General features: G+C 45.3%; 10 protein-coding genes across 10 annotated transcripts; 6 read left to right on the top strand and 4 right to left on the bottom strand.

Moving 5' to 3' along the window:
• Nucleotides 1-49: 49 nt before the first annotated feature.
• On the top strand, nucleotides 50-2061 carry PAAG_03914 (hexokinase family protein; the record flags this gene model as incomplete). The annotated part of the gene is made up of 2 exons (XM_002794275.1): nucleotides 50-657; nucleotides 801-2061. The coding sequence occupies 2 exons, from the start codon at nucleotides 50-52 to the stop codon at nucleotides 2059-2061; spliced, it is 1869 nt and encodes a 622-aa protein (XP_002794321.1).
• An 827-nt stretch (nucleotides 2062-2888) lies between these two features.
• On the top strand, nucleotides 2889-3095 carry PAAG_11771 (hypothetical protein; the record flags this gene model as incomplete). The annotated part of the gene is made up of 1 exon (XM_015847358.1): nucleotides 2889-3095. The coding sequence occupies one exon, from the start codon at nucleotides 2889-2891 to the stop codon at nucleotides 3093-3095; it is 207 nt and encodes a 68-aa protein (XP_015703049.1).
• Nucleotides 3096-6808: 3713 nt separating this feature from the next.
• PAAG_03913 (transcription initiation factor IIA small subunit) lies at nucleotides 6809-7291 on the top strand (the record flags this gene model as incomplete). Its single annotated transcript, XM_002794274.1, has 3 exons — nucleotides 6809-6849; nucleotides 6912-7059; nucleotides 7145-7291. 3 exons carry the CDS (start codon nucleotides 6809-6811, stop codon nucleotides 7289-7291), a joined length of 336 nt encoding a protein of 111 aa, XP_002794320.1.
• A 924-nt stretch (nucleotides 7292-8215) lies between these two features.
• PAAG_03912 (hypothetical protein) lies at nucleotides 8216-9516 on the top strand (the record flags this gene model as incomplete). The annotated part of the gene is made up of 3 exons (XM_015845102.1): nucleotides 8216-8369; nucleotides 8422-8464; nucleotides 8523-9516. The coding sequence occupies 3 exons, from the start codon at nucleotides 8216-8218 to the stop codon at nucleotides 9514-9516; spliced, it is 1191 nt and encodes a 396-aa protein (XP_015702191.1).
• A 213-nt stretch (nucleotides 9517-9729) lies between these two features.
• On the bottom strand, nucleotides 9730-9962 carry PAAG_11770 (hypothetical protein; the record flags this gene model as incomplete). Its single annotated transcript, XM_015847357.1, has 2 exons — nucleotides 9730-9883; nucleotides 9943-9962. 2 exons carry the CDS (start codon nucleotides 9960-9962, stop codon nucleotides 9730-9732), a joined length of 174 nt encoding a protein of 57 aa, XP_015703048.1.
• Nucleotides 9963-11879: 1917 nt separating this feature from the next.
• On the top strand, nucleotides 11880-12218 carry PAAG_03911 (hypothetical protein; the record flags this gene model as incomplete). Its single annotated transcript, XM_002794272.2, has 1 exon — nucleotides 11880-12218. The coding sequence occupies one exon, from the start codon at nucleotides 11880-11882 to the stop codon at nucleotides 12216-12218; it is 339 nt and encodes a 112-aa protein (XP_002794318.2).
• Nucleotides 12219-12807: 589 nt separating this feature from the next.
• On the bottom strand, nucleotides 12808-14495 carry PAAG_03910 (aldehyde dehydrogenase; the record flags this gene model as incomplete). Its single annotated transcript, XM_002794271.2, has 3 exons — nucleotides 12808-12921; nucleotides 13053-13937; nucleotides 14079-14495. The coding sequence occupies 3 exons, from the start codon at nucleotides 14493-14495 to the stop codon at nucleotides 12808-12810; spliced, it is 1416 nt and encodes a 471-aa protein (XP_002794317.1).
• A 164-nt stretch (nucleotides 14496-14659) lies between these two features.
• Nucleotides 14660-15385, bottom strand: PAAG_11769 (hypothetical protein; the record flags this gene model as incomplete). Its single annotated transcript, XM_015847356.1, has 2 exons — nucleotides 14660-14774; nucleotides 15258-15385. 2 exons carry the CDS (start codon nucleotides 15383-15385, stop codon nucleotides 14660-14662), a joined length of 243 nt encoding a protein of 80 aa, XP_015703047.1.
• A 230-nt stretch (nucleotides 15386-15615) lies between these two features.
• Nucleotides 15616-16250, bottom strand: PAAG_11768 (hypothetical protein; the record flags this gene model as incomplete). The annotated part of the gene is made up of 2 exons (XM_015847355.1): nucleotides 15616-15759; nucleotides 16008-16250. 2 exons carry the CDS (start codon nucleotides 16248-16250, stop codon nucleotides 15616-15618), a joined length of 387 nt encoding a protein of 128 aa, XP_015703046.1.
• Nucleotides 16251-18885: 2635 nt separating this feature from the next.
• Nucleotides 18886-22024, top strand: PAAG_03909 (hypothetical protein; the record flags this gene model as incomplete). The annotated part of the gene is made up of 7 exons (XM_002794270.2): nucleotides 18886-19166; nucleotides 19266-19945; nucleotides 20079-20294; nucleotides 20353-21289; nucleotides 21388-21695; nucleotides 21765-21846; nucleotides 21958-22024. 7 exons carry the CDS (start codon nucleotides 18886-18888, stop codon nucleotides 22022-22024), a joined length of 2571 nt encoding a protein of 856 aa, XP_002794316.1.
• Between the last annotated feature and the right edge of the window lie 273 nt (nucleotides 22025-22297).

Below are 22297 nucleotides of genomic sequence, written 5' to 3'. Positions count from 1 at the left end.
ACATTTATATCCCCCCATACAATCTACAAAATATTTCAGCGGGTAAAACATGGCGCAATGCAGCGGTATCGACAACCAAGACCCTGCTCTAGATCATGAGTCATATGACGGCAATGATGGCCTCCAGGGAATGGATAATGGGTCGTCTAGTCTGCAAAGCGATGATGACACCATCGACAGATTCCTAAGTCCTCTTGTTGTGCCTGACACCACTCTCTATCAACTGGCCTGCCGGTTCCAACATGTGTACCGCCACCTTGCTCGAACATCAGAAGAGCAGTTCTTACCCACTCCGGTAACAAGACTACCGACGGGCCAAGAAACCGGCAGATACTTGGCGATTGACGTTGGTGGGACCAATCTCAGAGTGGCCTTCATCGAACTCCTGGGAGCAGCGCCGGAGAGTGACAGTAGCACCAACTCCCCGAAATCACGTGATACCATGAGGAAGGCACAGAGAAAACGGGTAAATCGAACATTAGAAAGGACTTGGCCAATAGGGGAGCATCTGAAGAAGGACCAGGCAGAGGATTTGTTTTTGTGGATCGGCGACTGCATGGCAGAGGTGGTGGCAGACAGCTTAGCGCTTAATGTTGCAGCTGGTACCTCTTTTCCAACAGAGCTTGAAATGGGCATCACCTTCAGCTTTCCGATGATGTGAGTCTTTTGTCAGGTTTCTATATACCTCTCTCGCATTACACATCTATCTGCTGTTGAGTTTGCCGCCGTAACTAGTAAAAGAGATACATTCCTCTCCTGCCCCCAGCATTTAGATATGTATCTGTGCTAACTGCGAGCAGGCAAGAATCACTCTCTGAGGCGAGATTGATGCCAATGGGAAAAGGCTTTGCAATAACCTCCAATCTTGATCTAGGCGGTATATTACTCGCAGGATATGACAGGCATACAAGGCGACCCTTTGAGAGAGACGAACCGTCCGCCAAAAGACGGAAACTTTTTGACCTGCCAAAACTTAAGATTGCGGCCATCACCAATGACACAGTAGCAACCCTTGCATCGTTAGCGTACCTCGTAAAGTCCTTACCAAATAGCCGTGTTGCGATGGGCATCATTGTGGGGACGGGCTGCAACGCCACGATCCCTATGAGATTGAAAGACCTCCACGAATCAAAGGCAAAGCACATTTCTTCGAAACATCCATGGGCCGTGGAAACTGTCGTCAACACTGAATGGACCCTCAATGGTGCTGCACCGCCTCTCCGTGAGCTGAACATCACTACAAAGTGGGATACACAGCTGGATGAGGCCTGCACCCGACCCGGTTTCCAACCATTCGAGTATATGACCGGAGGCCGCTATATCGGTGAGCTGGTACGGATTGTCTTCTACGATTACCTGACCAACGTAGTTGGGCTTTCCAAAAAAGAGCTACCAGCAAACCTGATCCAGGAATATGCCCTCACAACTGCATACCTGTCATCTTCCGTTGCGCAAATATCATCAGATGCCGTCCTGGTGCGACATCTTAACCAGACTTTGCCACCACCTGAATCCAGTGATTGGACCTGGGATACAAATTTCGCACGAGCTTTCCGGAAAGTTGCCCAAGCCGTCCAGACGCGGTCTGCAGGGCTAATCGCCGCTGCAGTCGTTGGCCTGCTCGCATGCAAAGGAGAAATAAAGCTCCGTGATACGTTCGATCCAAGCCCGCGCCGACTACATAACATCACAGTCCCCACCTTAAACAATGGCTCCTCTTCAAAGCCTGTCGTAGGCGCTGTAAGCTCTGAGTTAGCCTCCAAAGACGGTGCCAAGGTTACGGCCAGTGAAAAGCCCAGCTCTGACGGGCACAATGCACCCATCATTGAATCCGTACCTTCTAACTGGAAGTCTGGCCCGGAGGAACTGGTGGTAGCGTACACAGGTGGTATTATCCAGCGATATCCACGCTTCAAGGATACCTGTCAGCAGTTCATTGACCGGCTAGTGATTTGGGATGGGCCTCAGGAGAGTGGAAAGTCGGTGTTTCTGCGGGAAGCATCGGATGGTGGTATTATTGGAGCGGGTGTGCTTGCAGGCATGTTGGCTGGCGAGAGGTAATAGGTGAAAGTGGAGGTATGAAATTAGTGGAAGAGGAACCCCATCCGGGTCTTCTGAGGACTCCCTGCAAATATGTCGATACTCTAGGCCACGACGGAAGGGTGGAAAATCGTCGGCGGAATTGGGCAGCTAGGAGCTCTGGATAAGATACCCTATTGTTCGGTTTCATTTTCACAATCGAACCACACTCTCTTGACCCGAGCCCTTTTATTTGCCCTATTCTTTTTTGATGTTAGTCGGCACGAGAAGGGCGTCACCCAAAGTAGCATTTCTCTTCTCAAGTTACTTTACGTTTTGCTAACGGCACAAGAATTTATGGAACCGTTATTTTTATCTGCTCTTTTTGGCCTCGCCAATTTTGCGTTTAGTTATTGTGAGTACACGTGTGTATACCTTACTGGGACCATTCTAGCTTCTTTCTTCTCCGCCATTTTTCTTGCTCAGTATTCTGATGTTGCTGGCAGGATATCCCATTTGCGTTAGTAGCATCCATACACAAATACATTGATGAGTCCAGGCGAGTCAGCAGTCTTCACTGAGAGGATTTTTTCATTTTTGATAGCCCATGAAGAAGCCTGGGAAACCCCAAATTGAGTGATATCATCAGGTTATCGCAGAGTAATGGCTCCTAACCACATGGAAAAGTGTGGCAGAGCGAGGTATGTACACGGTATGCAATCTAGCAACAATCTCATTGTTTGATTTTCTAAGAAACATTGGATGTGTGATTCAAAACTCAAAGTCGTTGGAAGTATTGCAAGCGTCGGCAATTTTGTAGAATCTACCTGTGCGCGGAGATGTGCATATAATAAATTTCAAGATCAAAAATGGAAGAGCATATGGACATTCCTACACCAGACTTCGTTGTTGTCATTTCTTCAGCCTTCCCCAAAACCTCCGTCCCTCCTTCTCCGTCAAGAAGTGGCTATCTCCAGAGCTCTTCCTGGTTCAAGTCCCAGGAATTCCGTCCTATCGACCCGCAGAGGATCCAAGGCTTCTTCTGGCCTCACGTACGACGCCGACAGAAGGCATAGATACGGGGGGCACGTAAGTTGTTCTTTTCTCGCATCCCACCCGACAGGTAGTGGGACTTGAGCTGAACTGCGTCAACGTAGGAGTCTCCAGGCACGACAAGGTTGGACATGGGGCTATCGAGGTTGGTGCTGATGCATGGATTTGCCGATGCATGTCCAAGATGAGCAGAAATCCTGGACAATATGGTTGTATGGGTATAGCAGGGTTTGGCCGCATTTGGAGGAGTAGCTATTTGAATGGCTGCACGGACGGGCATTGCGGAGCTATATCGACCCTTTTTTCTGAGTTTGATGATGTGACTAAAGACGGAGTAAGACAGGGTGCAAGATGCAACAGTCCATCAAAAAAATGTAACAGCATATAAAATTTCAAACACAGACAAGGGGCCGCCCCCCCCCCCTCCCCCCAACACCTGAAAAGCGCAAAAGCACCCGCCAGGGATAATGGAAATGCAACAGAGGACTTCATGTTTTATGGGTAATGGAAATTTCAACGGTTGAGATGTGCTATTCGCCTTGGAGACAGAAATTGGAGTGTACGCTTGACAAAGTCGTATAAATCGAAGCGGAGCCCCAATAGTGGGAGACTTCCATTGTTTTATATGCACACTTTTTGACGTTAGGCACTCTGCAGATCCATGAACAAGAACCCCGTACCCTTGTCAGCGGACTTGGCAGCTGGGCCTTGCCATAAATATCCGGCCCCTGCTTTCTCTCAGTAATAATTGCTATTGAGAAAGGTTTTCGAACCGCTTGCGACGAGAAGGTCGTGAGATCCATTTTGTTGGGACGATGCCTTATTGGTTTCCACAAGGTTTAAAAACCAGGAAAGTTAGTTTTGATGGCCAACAAATAGGCACAGAAGCAAAATATTTTTGGCGTCGATCAAAAGTAAAACTGACGGCTTTTTCACAGGTGGGGGATTTGTATATCAAGTCGAGCTACGTTCTTTAGGCAGATTTGGATATAGAACACTTTTTGATTAGCCTGTTACAGCGCACTGTCTAGGTCGAAAGTTTTCATGAGATTGGAAGACAGACGATTGAGGATTGGAAGAATTGCACACTGTTATGTCTCTCCCCTCCATATTTCCCCTCTCCTTGCAAAAAAAAAAAAAAAAAAAAAAAAAATTGGCCGGCTAGACTTCTTGCCAGTGTCGAATGTTTTGTTAGTTGTGAGTTATGACGTAAAAACCGAAAGACTGCCAGAACGTATTGCGGATAGCGCGGGGTTGAGTTCGAGGCGGTTTGGTTCTCAGGTCCATGTTCCCAAGGTATGAAAAAACCATATCCGCGATCGAGCTCTCCACCAGTTGTCGTGCAAAAATAGAAATGATGTGATTAAACATGCCGTACCATAATTAACCTAATTCGTGTCTATCAGGATTCGGTTGCATGGAATGTAAGGTCTCCCAATCGTGTTAAACCAGCTAGAAGGAATTTTCATCATGATTCTTTTTGATTTCTTGAGGACCCCCTAAAGGTTACGGAAACGTTCCCAGGGCTGATCTGGTAATTAAGCCCTATTTGTTCTAAACCGGAAGAATGACCTGAGAGTTTTCGTCCATGCTTCAAAAAATCTCAGTGATATTGCGAATGTCATAATAGCTCCATAGTTAAAGATAATGCAGAGACAGCCATAACGAGGCTAGATCTCCGCAAGCGCAAAAATTTTTGAACGATGACTTGAACTCCGGCTTCCTGGGAGCGGGCACTGAGGTTAAACTTTGGTGACTTATTCATGTTGGAAACACCTACCGGAGTCAAGGAGGACAGGCGTTCATTTTGGCGGGATGAACGTCCCTCATCGTGCTTTTGCGCCGTTTTCCGAGTCCCCACGCCACGTACCAATGCCGTACAATACCCCAAAGAACATACTCTTTGTAGCGTACTGGATTTGGAACGGCTAGATATATCTTAAGGTAATCAGGGTTATCTGAATGAAAACTTAACACCCAGAGTCGGAGGCCAAGAAGAGTTCATATGTCATGACTGACCAGCATTGAGCTCGACAGGGAGGATATGCTTTGAGGGGTAAATCAGCCATATCTGCCGTATTCACCAAAAGCTTTCCAGTAACAGTTCTGTTTCCATGGTGCGTAGAGTAAGAAAAGCAGACGGTACATTTTCTCAACTTTGCTCCTGGTTAGGATTTCAACTTCGGAGAACCTAGAACTAACCCTAGTTCTGAACTTTCCACGCATGGAGTTGAGACAAATCATAGCCAAAACTAGATGTGGAACCTTATAGAACCCTCTTTTGAAGGAAGGAAAACAGATGAAACAAAAAGCCGTACCTAAAAATGTTAAAAATAGTATTCAAAGTTGTCAAATCAATTTACATGTAACCCGTCGCGTTCTCCCCATATCTTTTGGTGAATTCTTCCATTGCCTGGGAAACTATACCGCTTTTATCTTTGTATGTATGACCACTGTAATTTGCATATAAGATATGAACAAGTTCGGGAATAATACATTTTCTCTAGATCCTTTGGGTCAAGAACGATCCACTCATCATGCGATTCGCATGCAGTATTTGTGTTGCAGGTGGATTTCTCGGTGGGCAGATGAAGATGGCTTCACCTTCACCACTCATTGAGGGCAACAATCGGTCAACATCTGTCACGATACGTTCCCTAGGCCCTCGCGAGGTCTGGCAAGCGGCTGAACCGTGCAGGATTGAGTTTCCATAGATTTCCAGCAAGAACAAAAGTTGGGGGTGTGATCAATGTTGCGGTGAGGGCTTGTGTCCTAGAGTTGCATGTACGATACTGGCCACAGAGGCCTTAGAACCACTTGGTGATAGAACAGATTTACTTCTCAAGAGTAGATCTGAATGCCCGTGTAAATAGGATCGGAGAGAAGAACAGTTGGGCATAGCGACGGCATTTAGTAGGAAGGGTCAATCTAGAGTTTCAATCTCATAAATATCGGTGTTCAGCAGACATAGGGAGATTCTTGAGGCATTTCGATATTCACTCCACATTTATAACAGGACCTGAAGTTCGTGGAGTCAAATTAAAAGGAACATATTGTTCTTGACTGATAGTTTCATATCCAAGTTTTCCATCTTCTAGCTCCAAGGAGAACACACCAACCTCATTTATCCTCTCTTCCAACTTTTCACGTAGCTCTTGGTCTCCTTGAGCTACACTTTTTATAATATTGATTCCTGAGTGATGTTGTTCTCAGGTTGTTTGGGGTTTTGTGAAGAACCATAGATGTTGCGGACTGCTGTGATAGTTTGTTTACTTTGGGAAGATTGTTGAAGTTACCATTTCCAGCTCCCGGTATGCCTGGTCAAGTTCCTCGTTTTGTCACTGAACACGAGAGGGTATGGCATGCATGGCTCGCAGTTGTAGAGAGAGAAAATTGCCAAATATATAAGGCCTTTAATGATTTAAATTGTGAAGACTTCAACCGCAACATATTTAGTATAAAGATCTTCAGAGCTGTAGTAATAAGTAGCGTCACGTGATTATTTATTTATTTAATGTTGAGCATGACCGCCCGGTAGCCGCACCACCTCACGTGATGTACGCGTATATCAGTTAGCTGGCCAGTCCTCCCACCCACCAATGGAAGACCAACCATCCCACATTTAAAACGTTAGTTGCAGTCACGTGAAAATCTTTAACCAGACAAATCCACTTCACCTAAAGGTCGCCATCAAACCATCTGAACCTACAACTCCCTCGCTCATCACGCCGCAACAATGAGCGCTCAAGCATACTATGAGCTCTACCGGGGTAGCAGGTATTGCATTTCACGGGTTAATAAGCAGTAAGAATATGGGCTAATACACCTCACTTTCCTAGCATTGGCTTGTCCCTAACCGATACGCTTGATGACTTGATCAACGAGGGCCGTATCGAACCGCAGCTTGCGATGAAAATATTGTCAAATTTCGATCGGGTCATAACAGAAGTCCTTGCCGAGAAAGTGAAAGCCAGACTTTCTTTCAAGGTAAAGCTGTCTTCCCGCCATTTGGTAGTTTTGGAGCTCATCTTTGTCCTGGGAATTTTAGCTAATTTGGGATGCTTGCGTCAAGGGTCATCTGGATACCTATCGATTCTGCGACGAAGTCTGGACATTTCTCATCAAAGATGCTACCTTCAAACTCGATAACCAGACCACAGTCCATGCGGACAAAGTGAAAATCGTCAGTTGCAATAGCAAGCGTCCAGGGGAGGTGTAATTCATCCAACATTTACCTCGCCCTGTTAAAATTCACAACATCATAAGGAGAGGCGCAAATTGGGGTAACGGATTTTCCATATGGAAAGCTTGGTGAAAGGGTACATATTCTTGTTTTAATGCTTTCTTGAACGTGGTTTATGGGAACGGCGTTTTTTGTCCTTTCATTCTGAGATTTAGACCACTATGCCACACTGAATGGCTTATGACCAATGATACCACGAAATTTCGGCTCTGATAGCTTTTTCTCGCCTTTCCACTGCGCGCGTCCATTCCTGGCTTATGCAAATCGTGGTTTGAAGCTATGATCTGGTTGTTGAGATGGTTCTGAGTGCTCCACAGCATGTCTGCTATCAAGGCTGTCTTCCTTTACTTTCTCTAATTTTGAGCATGGAGGAAGCAAATGGACGATACATGTGTATGTACCTAGGTACTTATTCCTCGTCATACTATAGAGTAATGAACTGCTGCAGCGCAGTGAAATATTTCCCAAGGGTTGTTGTTAACTGTGAGAAACACGTGATATTTCAACGTGCCCGTTACATATTTAGGCCTTTATTAAACCCGCTTCCCCAAGGTAGTCCAACGCTGACCTTCATCAACCACCATCCTTCATGCCCTCTTCTATGGTCTTATATGGGCAAGCCAGTTTATCAGTTCATTTAATTCATCTGTATTTGGATGCGGCGCTTTCTAATGGATATCTAGGTCAGCTATGGATGGGTGACCGTTTGTTTGGACCAGTCCTTGATATCTGCAGATAATTAACTAGTTAACTAGTTATACCTCTTGACTCCCTAGCGGAACACACTGCAAAGTGCTTGAATCCTCAAAGCTCTACCTAAGCTTTGTTCGCGATTGTCTCTTATTATGGTCTAAAATTGCGCAGGTCTTAAAATCTACTCGAGCTGCGTATTGCGCAATTATGCCCCGAATACTGCCATGGCAGGTCAATATCAAGGGGCGCAAAAGTACTACGTCGACTAGAAGTGCCTCCCGAAAGCCGTCACCGTCACAGGCTTCAACTGAAACAGAGTTGGCTAATGCGCCAACGTCTACAAGGACTCCACGCCATACTGGTATGCAAAGTGCTATGCTGATATCTTTAAATTTCGCATGCTAACTTAACAGTTCAAACTCCTCCTTCTCCACCATGCGAACCACCTCCCGTAGAGTTCGTGGTTTCTCTTCTTGGTGCTAGGCAAGTTAAGTTAGCTAACAGGATGTTATAGGCTAATGAAAGAGGGCTTGGAGAGCGACAATCAATACATCATGGTTGAGGACGAATTTCTAGCCACCGCGCAGACTTTCACTCGCCATCTTCACCATGCTGAGTATGTACGCAGAAAAAAAGAGGCGAAAATCAAAAACGCCAACGCTCTCAAAGACCTGGCTCGATCCGCGGGCTTGAAAGGAACGTTGAGTGCTGATATTCGAAAAAATATGGAGTCTGAAGAGAACGCCGCCCAACACAATGCAGCGCTGGAGGAATTTAAAAGAGTTGCCGGTCGCCCTCCAGTCGACTCTGAAGTTGAAGATGGCGTCGGAAGCGAAGAAGATAGCGATGATGATCCATGGGTGGGAACATCTTTACAGAACTTGATGAATCAAAAGAAACACCAGTCCTTGGTTGGTTTACAGGGGATCAGGTCTGCCTCTCGAGCCGCACTGGGGTTTTCGAAGACACCTGCTCGATCGCCGTGGGAACGACCTAAAAGCGACGAATATGTGAAGGATCCCGTTTCCAATCGTGGTACTGAAGTTAATCCACATCTAATTGATGATGAAACGTCTACGTGTGACGATGATGATCTTGACGCCCAGTCCAGACGACCAGAATCAGTTCAGATGGCAACCCAGCAGTCTAAGTGTACCGGCGAGAGTACGAACTCCGTACCTATTTCACTATCTATCATTGAGGGAGCACAAACAGTATCACGATCAAATGTGCAGGAAAAGGTAACTGCATCACATCACTTAGTCCGGCCGAACACGGAGCATCCCCGATATAACCCGATTCCTCCGTCCACACGTAAAAGTAAAGTAATGACTTTGCTCGACGAATTCGATGACGATAAAGTACACGTAATAAGGAAATATGATATGAAAGCCAAGGACCAAACTCGGAAACGTGTCCCATCAGAAACTGCATCCAATAAACGCCACAAGAGGGACAGAAACTCCAAAGAATCCCACCTCAGTGAAGTGCCAACATTCTTGCTGTGAGGGGTATAAAAGCAAATATCATCGTCCTCTTAACATCGAAATTTTCATCAAGGTCGTATTTCCTGGGTCCGTTCGTAACCATTTCCTTTTTCATTTTCGGAAGTCATATGGGGAAAAAGTAACATCTCATTCCCCTATTTCATAACTCTGGCTTATGTCATCTCAGCAAAGATAACCGTCTCCCTGGGCTCTTAGATCGACTGCGCGAAACGTTTAGATACGTTGTCGTCTCATCCGTAAAATGCTCTCGTCGATATGGTGTGTCAATTTCCCCTTCAACTTCTTGGATTCATGCTGAAACTTTTCGCGCCTTGAAACTCGATAAAGGGTGCTGGAATCACTGGGAGTTTTGTCCGACAGGGTATCTCTGCTCCATTATGGTTAGCATTGAACCAAGCAGGACAGACAAGTCACAGAACCACATACTCCTTGTCAAAAAGAGGCATTGCGAATTCTACCCGGCGGAAATCGGTTGGAGGCCCCTGGGATTAAAATGAGGATATAAGCACTAGAGCAAATCCATCATATCACGTTGGGTGTGCTCACAATTATCAACCGATTCGAACTCTTTTGCCGTCGCGGATGGAAAGATTTGATCCATGGCACCAAACTCCCAAAGCAGTCCATTTCCCTCCTTCTTTTGTATCCCGTTCGGTGAGATGGCGAATGGCCTAGTCAATGGGTTGAGGGCTCCTAAAATCAACAGCGGTGCTTTTCAGGTATCGTTGACAAGGAGGCAGTTAATCCTTTTATGAGAAATCTAAAGAGAGGCAGTGGGAAAGGAAGTATTTCGAAGTGGTCGTTCGCTAGGTTGCTCAAAAAGGTCTCAGTAAAATAAATGAACGAACGACCTGACGGTCAAAGAATGAGCAGGAGAGGATATAACAAAACTATATGAATTTGGAGTTGTACAAATAGATCAATATTAACATAAAAGAAATAAATTAAAAACAACAAATCCAGCGTCAGGACTCTTAATCAAACCCAGAGGAAAAGCAAGGCGAGACAAAAACGGTGTGATTTTAATCTGGAATGAGACAAAAAGAACTAAATCCCATTCATATACTTATCTGTCATCCACGAACCGTAAAGTCAGAGAATAAATAAAAATATCCTCCAGACATGAATACAGATTAGAAAAATCGCAAGAAGCCTGCAGAAGAACTGCTGAAAGGAGGGGTCGAATCCGCACAAAGATAAAACTCGCGCGATGAAACACACCGGGATAGATGAGGCAGGACTTGGAGGAGTTACCGTACTCCGCTATCATTTAATAAAATGTTATTACGATTTTCCCGAACCCGCATCCACTTCCCCCTGGATTACCAAGCCAGTCCAATATGCTGATAGGGAACCTGCCAAATGAGAGTCGTAATAAAAGGTGTTGTTATAGTTAGTCCGTATGCAAAGGGGTCTGGTCCATGTTATCCAAGAAAAAAGAACCCGAGAATGGAGACTGTTTAAAAGAGCAGTGAACACAGGGGGACAGCAGCGGTATCTTTTTGCATTATTCCCACCATTCGCCCGCCATTGATCCGCTCAGCTTGTTGCGGAGTAAGATAGCATAGAGGAACTACGTTTGAATGGGGCTCCAGTTGACTGAATAACATAGTCCCTGCTCACCAGAGCCATTCAGCCACCAGCCAATAATTTATCTACTTATTTTTAATTTAATTTATTTTATTCTAAGATATCTCGAGTATCGGAATGTTGTATGGTCACCGGTAAGCATTGTCAGGAACAGGTAACATCTGTTGTGGCGATGCAAAGCTGATACGAGGGATACAGTGTTGCGCTTGAATAAATATCTATGCAAACTCTATGCGGGCGGGTAACTTAAGGGGCTGTGTTTGGAGTTAAGATGGATACGGAGCGCTGACGTGCTTTTGGATCTCTGATGGCCACTGCACCCTCCGGGCCACTTTGGCAATATGGTTACCTCCTTTACAGCGAGTGCGGAGTGCATCAATGTATTATTTATGGATGTTTGGAAAGTTCCTGCTTGTGTCGTAGAAGTTCCAACGCCTGTGTGGACGATATCCACGCAGCCAACATGTGTGCCACGGTGGAAAAAGAACGACGGTAATTAGTTCCGCGTTAAATAGATCGCCAGGAGTGGAACCCAAATCCAAGTAATTGGCTCTTTACCCGGTTCCTTGTGTCTACAAATACTCCGTTAGTGCCACTTTGGTTGGCTTGCTGTCAGCAAATAGGCGTCTGGGTAGAAGGTTAGTGAGGCATTTTGTTGCCGCGAAGTTGGGATCTTTGTATTTATCTTCAAACCCTCCCCATCTCCACCCACCGAACGGACGAATCTTCCCTGGACCAGGTCTACCCGCAAACAACCTCCGGAACCTAAGACCATGGATATTTCTTACCGTTCAGGGAACGCGCCACGAAAACGCCTGCCAACACACAGCGTGTGGAGATGTTTCAACCTCACTACGTTTCCAATAATATCCTGCTGGCCATTTCCGCCCCCGCCCCTTCATCTACCCCGTTCCTGGGTTGGGCTGTTTACTACTATCCGCTCATCGTCACAAGTTGGATGGACTGATGTGATCGTCTTGGCTAAGCGGGATTGCTACCGTGGAAACTTCCCGGCAGCGATCACTATTGTTGGAAACCCAAACCCGCTTATTGCATCATCAAAATGTGTCCGAGGATGCCGGTGCTCTGCTGCTGCTGCTGGTGGTGCCTGAGTTGGCGTGCGAATTGTGTGACATAGGAACTCCCCCAGTCCATAAAATTGACCAAATATGAAGCCATGCCATTGGAATATCTACGTTGGAGTGTTTGGTATGGGCCAATTCTCTTGTCACCACTGCATTTCGAATGTCTCTTGGAATTTTAGTGCCAGAGAGGTGGACTATCATGATCTAGAAGCTTGGGAGACGTCGCCTTGTTCAGTTGGTAATATATCTTATTCATCCGGATTCTTCCAGCGGCTTTTGGTCAAAACCGCATTGAAGTCCATGACCTTGCATCCTGCCAATTGGTCGATGCGATTGCGTTCAGCCAAATAGGTTCCAGTGGATTATCAATCCTTCGGACTCCAGGACCTCCAGATATCTTAACAATCCTTGGATGTCAACATTTATGATACTAGCTGGTATTATACTACATGCAAAGTACTTGTCACCGGCAGGCAGAACCTTTCTTTCAATGCAAAAATATGCCAACATCCCAAAAATAAATATATCATGATTGTCGCTGTCCCAAACAAGACAGCGGGGATAAAGCGATATGAAAACAGAAAGATTCTCCTGCAATATTAAAATAAATTTTAAGTTATTTGGGATAGTCTTTGAAATGGAAGCTTTTCAGTTTGACAAATTGGTCAAATCCAAACCTGCTCAACGTCACCCCGCGTCCTGAGTCTTTCCATCCCGTCCATGCAAGATCCTATAGTGCAAGTCGGGTGAGTACGTGGTTTCTCATAAAGTCGACGGGACGTGAAATATATATATATATATATATATATATATATATAGACAGAAAGGGAATGAGTGTTCCGTTCGAAGTATAGAACTTACCGGACTCGGGTAATCAGCTCTGTTAACGAATACAGTGCCAGCCTCAATCTGTTGGATCAGCTGTTCAGCCGTAGCAACGTCCTTCGTCCAAACACTAGCTGTTAGGCCCAGGTTGCTCTGATTCATCAATCGAACGGCCTCCGCGTCATCTTTAACTTTCTGGACCGGTATAACTGGCCCGAATGTCTCGTTGGTCATGACTTGCATATCATGAGTTACTCCAGTCAGAAGAGTGGGTTTGACAAAATTCCCGGCTGCGGGAAGGTTATCTAAAGTCGGGTTTGAAGGTGTCTCGTCCACTGCCCCCTTCTTAACGGCATCTTCAATCTGCGCTAAAATATTCGCTTTTGCCCTTTTCGAAATAACTGGGCCGATCTGCGTCTTCTCGTCAAATGGGTCACCCACTCGGTATTTACTTAGCACTTTCTTCACCTCTTCGATAAATGCATCATAAACGGCTTCCTGGATATATACTCTTTCGATCGCACAGCAACTTTGGCCACTGTTGAAAATGGCTCCGTCAACAATCTCCTCCGCAGCCCACGCGATGTCAACATCGCTGCGGATGTATGCCGGATCATTTCCACCAAGTTCCAGACCAACGTTTACAATTCTATCAGCAGCCGCTTTTTGAATGGCTAGACCCGCTGCGACGGATCCTGTGAAGCAGATGTGGTTGATAAGGGGGGAACGGACAATTGTTTCGATGTCGATAGGGGAGCCGCAGTGGAAGTATTGCAGAACATCTTGTGGTAACCCTGCTTCGTTAAAAATGGAGGCAATATGTTCCACGACTGTTGGGGTCTGTGGAGAGGGTTTCAGAATAACAGCGTTTCCGGCCAGTAGCGCTGGAATTAAGCTATTTATCAACACCAAATATGGATACTATTAACGGCACAATTAGTAAACTCTGGACCTGATGGAATGGACCCACTGGTTAAAGTGGGAAAAGGCAATTTGGAATTCCTCCTAGGGAGTTTAAAAATCATAATGATCCAAGAATCGGGGGTAAACTCGAAAACATACATTCCAAGGGAAAATAATCAGCACGACCCCTACAGGCTCCTTTTTGATATACCTTCTAAATCCAGGCTCTGCCTCCGAGTGTATGATCCCTTCATCTCCCAATACGGTGCTAGAAATACGATTTAGGTATTCACCGCGTTTTATAGCTGTTGTGATCTCGCTACCAGTGTAGGCAATCGGGCGGCCCATTTGCTCTGTAAGTTCACGACCTAGAGCATCCTTCTTCTTTGCGAGAAGCCCAAGAGCGAGAGCAACGATCTGCTGGCGCTGACCCAGAGTCGTCAATCGCGAAAAGGAGCGGAAAGCGTCTTGTGCTTTTTGTGGCATTGATGCAAGCTCCTGCTGGGATACCCCCGGGCGGGTTATTATAGGATCGTTGGTGATTGGGGAAATCGTTGTCAACGCCTCTGAAGACATTTCGCTGTGTTTGCCGAGCCAGATATCTCTCCTTCTAAAGTATCCTCAAAAATCAGAAATAGGACTTCTGGGGTGTTCAGAGGTTGTGTCACTAGCAAACACTCTCGCCAATGGAGATAGGAAACTAAGCTGGAGCTTAGTGTATGATATAATTACCGAGGTGATCAAAACGAGGCCACCTGTGATTTGTGAATAATGAACGCCTCAATGATTTGGGGGGTTTCTCTCTTGTTCTCTCCTACAACAGACTTCAGAACATCATCAGATTTGACTTGACTTCTTGAGGTTGATATCATCATGCATGATGCAACGGCGCGGAAAAACAATAATGCGGATTCTACCCCAATCCAAAAATGCCGAAACAAATCGTCAAGCCCAGCGAAGAAGAAAAAGGGTGATAGATCATTGAAATATTCCGACGCTCTGTGCTCTCAAGGTATAATTCAACATTGTGGAAACCAGACATGGGGACTCGGCTCTTTGCAGCGTGAAAATATAACTTCTATCTCGCATCAATAATCCGACGTTTTGTAACTATAGCGGACAGTTCCAACCAGTTCCTTCGCGGATCAATTTACACAAGCGACGCGTTCAATGTCTAATATCTCATCTGTCCTTTCGCCAATTCCCTAACTGACGAGATGATTCTTCACAATGGCGTTTTATGTTTTATGTTTTTATTTTTATTTTTATTTATTTTTATTTTTATTTATTTTTATTTTTATTTTTTTTTTTTGGATCGCAAACCTCCAATAACCTAACTTCCGCTTCAGTGCCTCTCGAGATTCGTTCGATATCTTTGAATATAGCCGCTGTAAGTTTCTCCAGCAGGGCTTGCCTACCCTTTGATATCTCCGCCGTATGATGCAGGTGACACCCAGCTTAGCCATTATTTCTTGGACTCACTTCAGCCCCATATGTGCCGAGTGTACTGTGTCCACCTGCCGCTTTTTGGCCGTGCATTTGCTTCCTTAAGCTCCCATTTTACCTCCTGGGATAGCTTGATTGAGTCAACAAGAACGCCAAGGGCTTCTTGGGGGAGAAGATCCCGGCGAAATTTCAACGATCCATGGATGGCAGAATCAATTTCCTCTCCAACTCATTCCGCAGGACCACCATTTTAGCGATGATGAATCGGTTCCGTTTGCTCTCTCGTAGAGCGTGGTCGAGATCCTCCGCCTTGATGAAGGACTAGTGTTTTCGGCACTGGTTTCTTCTCACCATTTTCGCCGGAAATTTCAACCTCGGTCTCATTTGTCGTTTTCTGCATATGGGTTTTTATTTTCTCTTTCATTTTGCGATTGCAATTGCAAGTTTGGATCTTTGTTTTGCAGCTGGTGTATTGTTGTCTTTTTAAGGTCTTTCATCTGCGCAAGAATCCGTGCTATCTAGCGGTGTCTTTTGACATGCTGCTCGTTTGACAAAATTGCATCTGCGGTGCCTGATGTTAGGTGGTCTGCATAAAACTCGAGAAGCAATGTTCTGGAGTGAGGCGATCTGACGAATCCGCACTTGTGTCCTAACCCTAAGTTGAATATTGTTCCGTGATCTTCCACACCACTTCGGCATGGATACCGTAACATATTTTTCTAGCCCTCGGGGTCTGTTGAGACATGTACCATAGACTCCACATCTGCGGACTGTTTGAATTGAAGGAATGTTAGAAACGTTCCGCCACTGTTCTGCTCGTTCGTAACTCAGAGGATTGGGATCAATATTATTAACATCTACTGGTGCGGATGCACACGCAAACATACAACCCTAATAATCTTTCCAATGACCAAACGACATTCAACTATGTTTTTGCGATTAAACGTCCTGGAGCTCAACACGCTAACAATAGACCTGTATATAGTATTGTTGAGGTACCAGCATTACTCAAGCCCTATGGTGTACTCCAATCATTTTTATCCCACTTATATTCATAAATTTTGCATATCTTCCAACGATATCACTTCTGCTAATCATCCCTTGAAACTATAGTCGTCAAGTTAACCAATGTTGAAATATACCAGGAGGTTGTTCGTAAAAATCATCGGCACGTTGCAAATGTATCTGATATCTCTTCCTTACGGCTTTCCACGAACTACTGCATGTGGTCTTTCGAGTTCATTAGATACTAAAACTTGCAACCCTCAGCATTATCGCACTTCGCATTTATCAATAAGTAGCATCAACATGGGTGGAAGGGTTAATGAACTAATAAAGCTTTTGGGTTCCCTTCAAAATGATACATCTGATTATATTAAATTTGAGATACTTGAAAAGAAACTGAAACAAAAAAAAAAAAATGAATAAAATAATTAACTGTCTTTAACCCCCGCTGCGAGAATGGGGCGTGTTGGAAGCAAGCAAGTGACCTGAGGTGAGGAATCTCATATTAACTTGAGGACCTCCGCCAGTAAGAGGGACAGAAATTGGTGTCAACAGCGAGTGTTTGGTTTCCGCTCGCACATTGAACTTTAAAAGTGAGTATCCAGCTTTGGAATTGTCTTCAGGACAAGGGTGTTTCTCTGAGCAGGATTTATGAATAGGTGATATGCCTTCAAGGGGGTTATAGATGCAGCCATTGGCTACCACTCGCGGGAGGGCAAGAACCAGAAAAGGGAAACTGGGGAAGATAATGCATCCAGGTTCCCCAGAGATGCCATGGTTTACCCAAGAGCTGTCTATTGGAAAGACGACATCCTGGACTGTCTAACCATTCCATGCGAAGCCAGCCATTTGAATTTGATGCCTTGATTGGGCATTCACAGAACCAGAGCAAAGCGAAAAAGGTTCCCAGAAGGTCCGTGGAAATTGGCACGGATGAAGGCGCAGCCCAAGCCCGAGAATCAAATCAGTTGTCATTTCCCGGAGACACGAAGGCATACTATACTGCCCATGGGTCATGCCTTTAACATAGGCAGTCATGACATTTCGGAGGTAGCGTAGAGGATGCCCGAAACTGGCGGCTGCTAAAACCCGGAGAGCGTATCTATAATTAAGTGAGTTGATGACTCACAAAAGAGCAGCGATCAAACAGCAAGGGACACAAATAACCATGACACGAAGACCGTGTAGCATTTCTTTTCTTTTCTTTCTTCCTTTTTTTCGTTGTTGGTTCTCCACTGGTCTATTAATTGAGGTGAAGGTCCGATTCGCACGCACCAGCCAGGGCCAGCCTGAGCAAATACAGCAAACAGTGCAAACATGCCCTTCCAGTCAGCCGCTCTCAACAAAACTCTAACCATCCCAGTGCATTAGACGTCATCCGTTTTTTTGACGCCACTCAAACAGCCCTTGGAACCTTGGAGCGGACAGGACAGAGGGATATTTATTCCCAAATGTTGATGCTTAATATAGTGGAAGCATATATGGAACCCAAATGTGGGGATCATGAGGATTTGCCAGCAAAGTGGGGACAGGAAGAGGCGAGAAAACGAAAGGCACCCCCGCGCGGGACAAGACCAGAGGATCCGGATCTCCTGTTTTGTTTTTCGTGGAGCGCAAACTCGAGGACCTTTTTAAGGTTTCAGATCTATGCGATACGTCATAGGTGTGGGGGGAAGCTTGTTCTTGTCAAATTCCCAACTTGATTTCAATGGCCAATGTTTATGCAAGGGCTAATCAGCATGCCTCCATGACAACTCTATCGGCATTTATTGAAACGCCTTGACATCCATGGTTGATCCGAGTGATGTGCAAACCAGATGGAATATGTTGATGATGGCTAAGGATATAATTAAATCTTAGCATATGGAAAATGTCCCTTTCGCTCCCTAATGTGTGATATCGAGGGAGTGAGTGTGTGTGTGTGTGTGAGAGAGAGCGGAAGAGAGAGGAAGAGAGAGGAAGAGAGAGCGTCGGCTATTCCAAGTTCCCATTCCAGTCCGCTCTCGTCTTTTCCGTCATCTTCCCTCCCATACCCGGCACTACGAATAGGATTAAATGTCGCGTAGGTTGTAGAGATGCCACCTCAGAATACGATCAGTGTGTGTGTACACACCCGAGGATCCAGCAGATCTAATTATTCGGGGGGGCGCTGGTGCACTTGTTCAGGTACGGCGCGCCCACTCCTAGACTTTTTCTTGATTCAACATGTCCTTGCCGACTGGTGAGGAGGACATCAAGTAATTGATCTCGCGTTGAGTTTTGTGGAGCCAGCTGGACGGTTCCAAAAAATACGGACTGGGCTTAAACTTCTATTGCTATAAACTATATATATATATATTACTTCCGATTCCCCAGAGCTTTGAGAGACATCATATTTCTTGCTAAACTTACAGTATCCATCCTCTCCCTCCGTCACGGAAGAACTTGATTTATTATCTTTCCAATTCCTCATTGTTTTACTTGAGTAGCTAGCTGTCTTTTTACGTAACTATTGCTCAGACGAGTGGCAGCAAACATGGCATTGGGCAGTGTAGCCATTACAGATATCCATGTTAATGACTTTCAGGGTTCATTGGCCAACGACATCTACAACGGCCTTAACCCCCCAGACAGAGAACCAAAGTCGATGCCGACTCTTCTCCTTTATAGCACCGAAGGACTTCGCCGCTTTGAGGACATTACCTATGTGGATGAATACTACTTAACCAATGCTGAAATTGAAGCCTTGACAATGCACGCAGCCAAGATCGTGAATCAGATCCCGGAAAATGCTCAATTGGTGGAGCTAGGTAGCGGGTTTGTTTCTTCCCACTCAACTGGCGAGGACATGAACGATCATAATTAAAAATTCCCTCTTTTCCGCTGTCAATTCTTTAACCTTACTTGAGTTTTTAGGAATCTTCGCAAGATCGAGATACTATTGAATGAGTTTGAACGCAAGAACAAACCTGTTAATTACTTTGCTCTTGATTTATCTCTTGAGGAGCTCCAACGCACCTTTGCGGCAATTCCTTCGAAGGGTTATAAATATGTCAAATGCCGTGGGCTTCACGGCACCTACGACGATGCCCTCATTTGGCTGACGAAGCCAGAAAATAGACAAACCCCCACATGCATTTTGTTCATGGGATCTTCCATTGGCAACTTTACCCGTCCCGAAGCAGCTCAGTTTCTAAAAAGATTTTCGGAATTGCTAGGGCCGTCGGACTCCATGTTAATCGGAATTGATTCTTGTAAGGACCCGGAGAAGGTATTCAAGGCTTATAACGACAGCCAGGGCGTCACAAAGGACTTTTACAAGATTGGACTCTCTTATGCAAATTCAGTTCTTGGGTTTAAAGCCTTCAAAAAAGAAGATTGGGAAGTGACTGGTCTTTATGATAAATCAGATGGATGCCATAGAGCCTACTATGTCCCCAAAAAGGATATCACCTTTAAAGGGGTGGTCTTGAAAAAGGGCGAAAAGATATTATTTGAACGAGCTTTCAAATATGGACCAGAAGACTGCGAGGAGCTCTTCAAACAGGCTCTGCTAACGCCAGTAGCCCGGTTTGGGAATAGTGCAGGCGAATACTGTAAGTTCCATTTTGTTTTTCCATTCCCATCCTCTGACGGATTTGGGATCATATAGAGACTTCTCAGTGATCTATGGATATGGTTAATGCAACTGTAGTGTATTCTCTGACCTGCTATTGACGATTCTGGTAGATCTCCACCTTCTGTCATCATGCTGCCTGGAAATGCCCACTCGAGCAGCGCATTATGCTGCCGATGCAACCCCTAAAGTTTCGGATTTCGAAAGTCTCTGGAAGGCCTGGGATATGGTGACCATTTCCATGATTCCTAAGCATGAACTTTTGTCAAAGCCGATTAGATTGCGGAATGCTCTAATTTTCTACCTGGGACATACACCTACTTTTCTTGGTAGGTTCATGGACTTAAACCCGGCCTGTGAAAATATTCATGCTGAACTTCATATCAGACATCCACTTGACACGAGCCACAAATGGCATTCCAACGGAGCCTGCGAAATACCATTCAATATTTGAGCGTGGTATTGATCCTGATGTAGATAATCCTGAGATTTGTCATGCTCATTCTGAAATCCCGGACGAATGGCCAGCCATTGGTGAAATTCTGGCATACAGAGACGCAGTCCGGAACAGAACGCGCCCTCTTTTAAGAGATGGGAAAATGGGACGACGTTTGGCTGAGGCGCTCTGGCTTAGCTTTGAGCACGAAGCCATGCATTTGGAGACATTTCTGTATATGCTGTTGCAGAGTGATAAGACTCTACCCCCTCCGGGAATTCCTAGGCCAGATTTTGAGGCATTGGCTAAACAATCAACCTCCAACTCAACGCTAAATGCTTGGTTCACCATTCCGGAGCAAAAGATTTCCATTGGGTTAGAAGATCCAGGCAGCGATGTTATCCCAAAACAGTCTTTCGGTTGGGATAATGAGAAACCGAAGAGAACAGCCGTTGTCCCCGCTTTTAAGGCCAAAGCCAGGCCTATTACAAACGGGGAGTACGCAAAATATTTAGAACAGAATCACATCACGGCTATTCCCGCTTCCTGGATCGATTTAGCACCCAGGACAAAGGGAAACAAACAGAATGGGTATGTGAACGGAGCGAGCTCCTTGAGAAATGGGGATAGCCAAACAAATCGAACAAATGCCAGTGCTAGCAAGGATTTTCTAGAAAAATTCGCTATTCGTACTGTATTCGGGCCAGTTCCATTAAAATGGGTGCTAGATTGGCCCGTCATGGCTTCCTACAATGAACTTCAGGGGTATGCGAAGTTTGTGAATTGCAGAATCCCCTCTTTTGAAGAAGTACGGAGCATTTACAAGTACTCCGCTCTTTTCAAATCGAAAGAAACCAACGGCGTGCCTTCTTTGACAAATGGAAATGGGTAAGTTGAAATCCACAATCTGACAAGACCGACCATATAATTTGGAACTTAACCCTTGGAATGGATGCCTGCTAACTCTTGAATAATCCAAAAAGCAGCGACGAAGTTAACGGAATCGACAAAGGCTTCACCAAACTAGTTGATCCCGCTAAAGACATGCATGGCAACCCCCGTACACCGGATCACCAGCCTGTTCAATCCCATTCAGCAAACCTCATGCCAGTGTATATTGATCTTGACGACGATTGTAACGTCGGGTTCAAACACTGGCATCCCACTCCCGTCACCCAAAACGGAAATAAGCTTTCCGGCCACGGTGAACTGGGAGGAGTTTGGGAGTGGACAGCCACTCCCTTCCATGCGCATGAAGGGTTCAAGGCCATGGATCTTTATCCAGGGTATTCGGGTATGTGTTACAATATTCTCTAGACCCCCCTCATTTTCATTATTCTGTCACTAGCTGACGTTTTTGTAGCCGACTTCTTCGATGGAAAACATAACATCGTTCTGGGAGGTTCTTGGGCAACCCATCCTCGAATCGCGGGTCGGACCACATTGTAAGCTGCACCTATCTATCTATTGTCAAAGCTCTATTTGATGATGGAACATATTAACTTCTCAATTTCTTCAGAGAGTTAACGGTTCTGCTAACGTGGGTTTGTATGCAGTGTCAACTGGTATCAACGAAACTACGCTTATGCATGGGCAGGTGCGCGTCTAGTTCGAGACATCTAAAGAAGTTTGATACAGAGCCATATGTTCTCTTAAAGCTCCAAGAGTTTCCATCTCTCGTTTATCGTATCTGCCTCTATTCGTTTGATTTCGGGGAATTGTGATGGGGTTGATCTATATAAAAGGGTGAAATGTAATGAAGAAGTGAAAGGTGGCGGAGTGACAGGTCGGGTAAACCTGACAATAGGTCTTGTTTTTCACAATTTCGCTTCTGCCTTTATACTATTTAATAAATATTGAAAATTCACATTTTATTGTCACCATGCGGTTATGCTT

This window comes from Paracoccidioides lutzii (assembly GCF_000150705.2).
Source record: "Paracoccidioides lutzii Pb01 unplaced genomic scaffold supercont2.9, whole genome shotgun sequence".
Taxonomy (NCBI): Eukaryota; Fungi; Ascomycota; class Eurotiomycetes; order Onygenales; family Ajellomycetaceae; genus Paracoccidioides; species Paracoccidioides lutzii.
The sequence above is the reverse complement of the archived record's forward strand: the minus strand, read 5'-3'. Positions and strand labels throughout refer to the sequence as shown.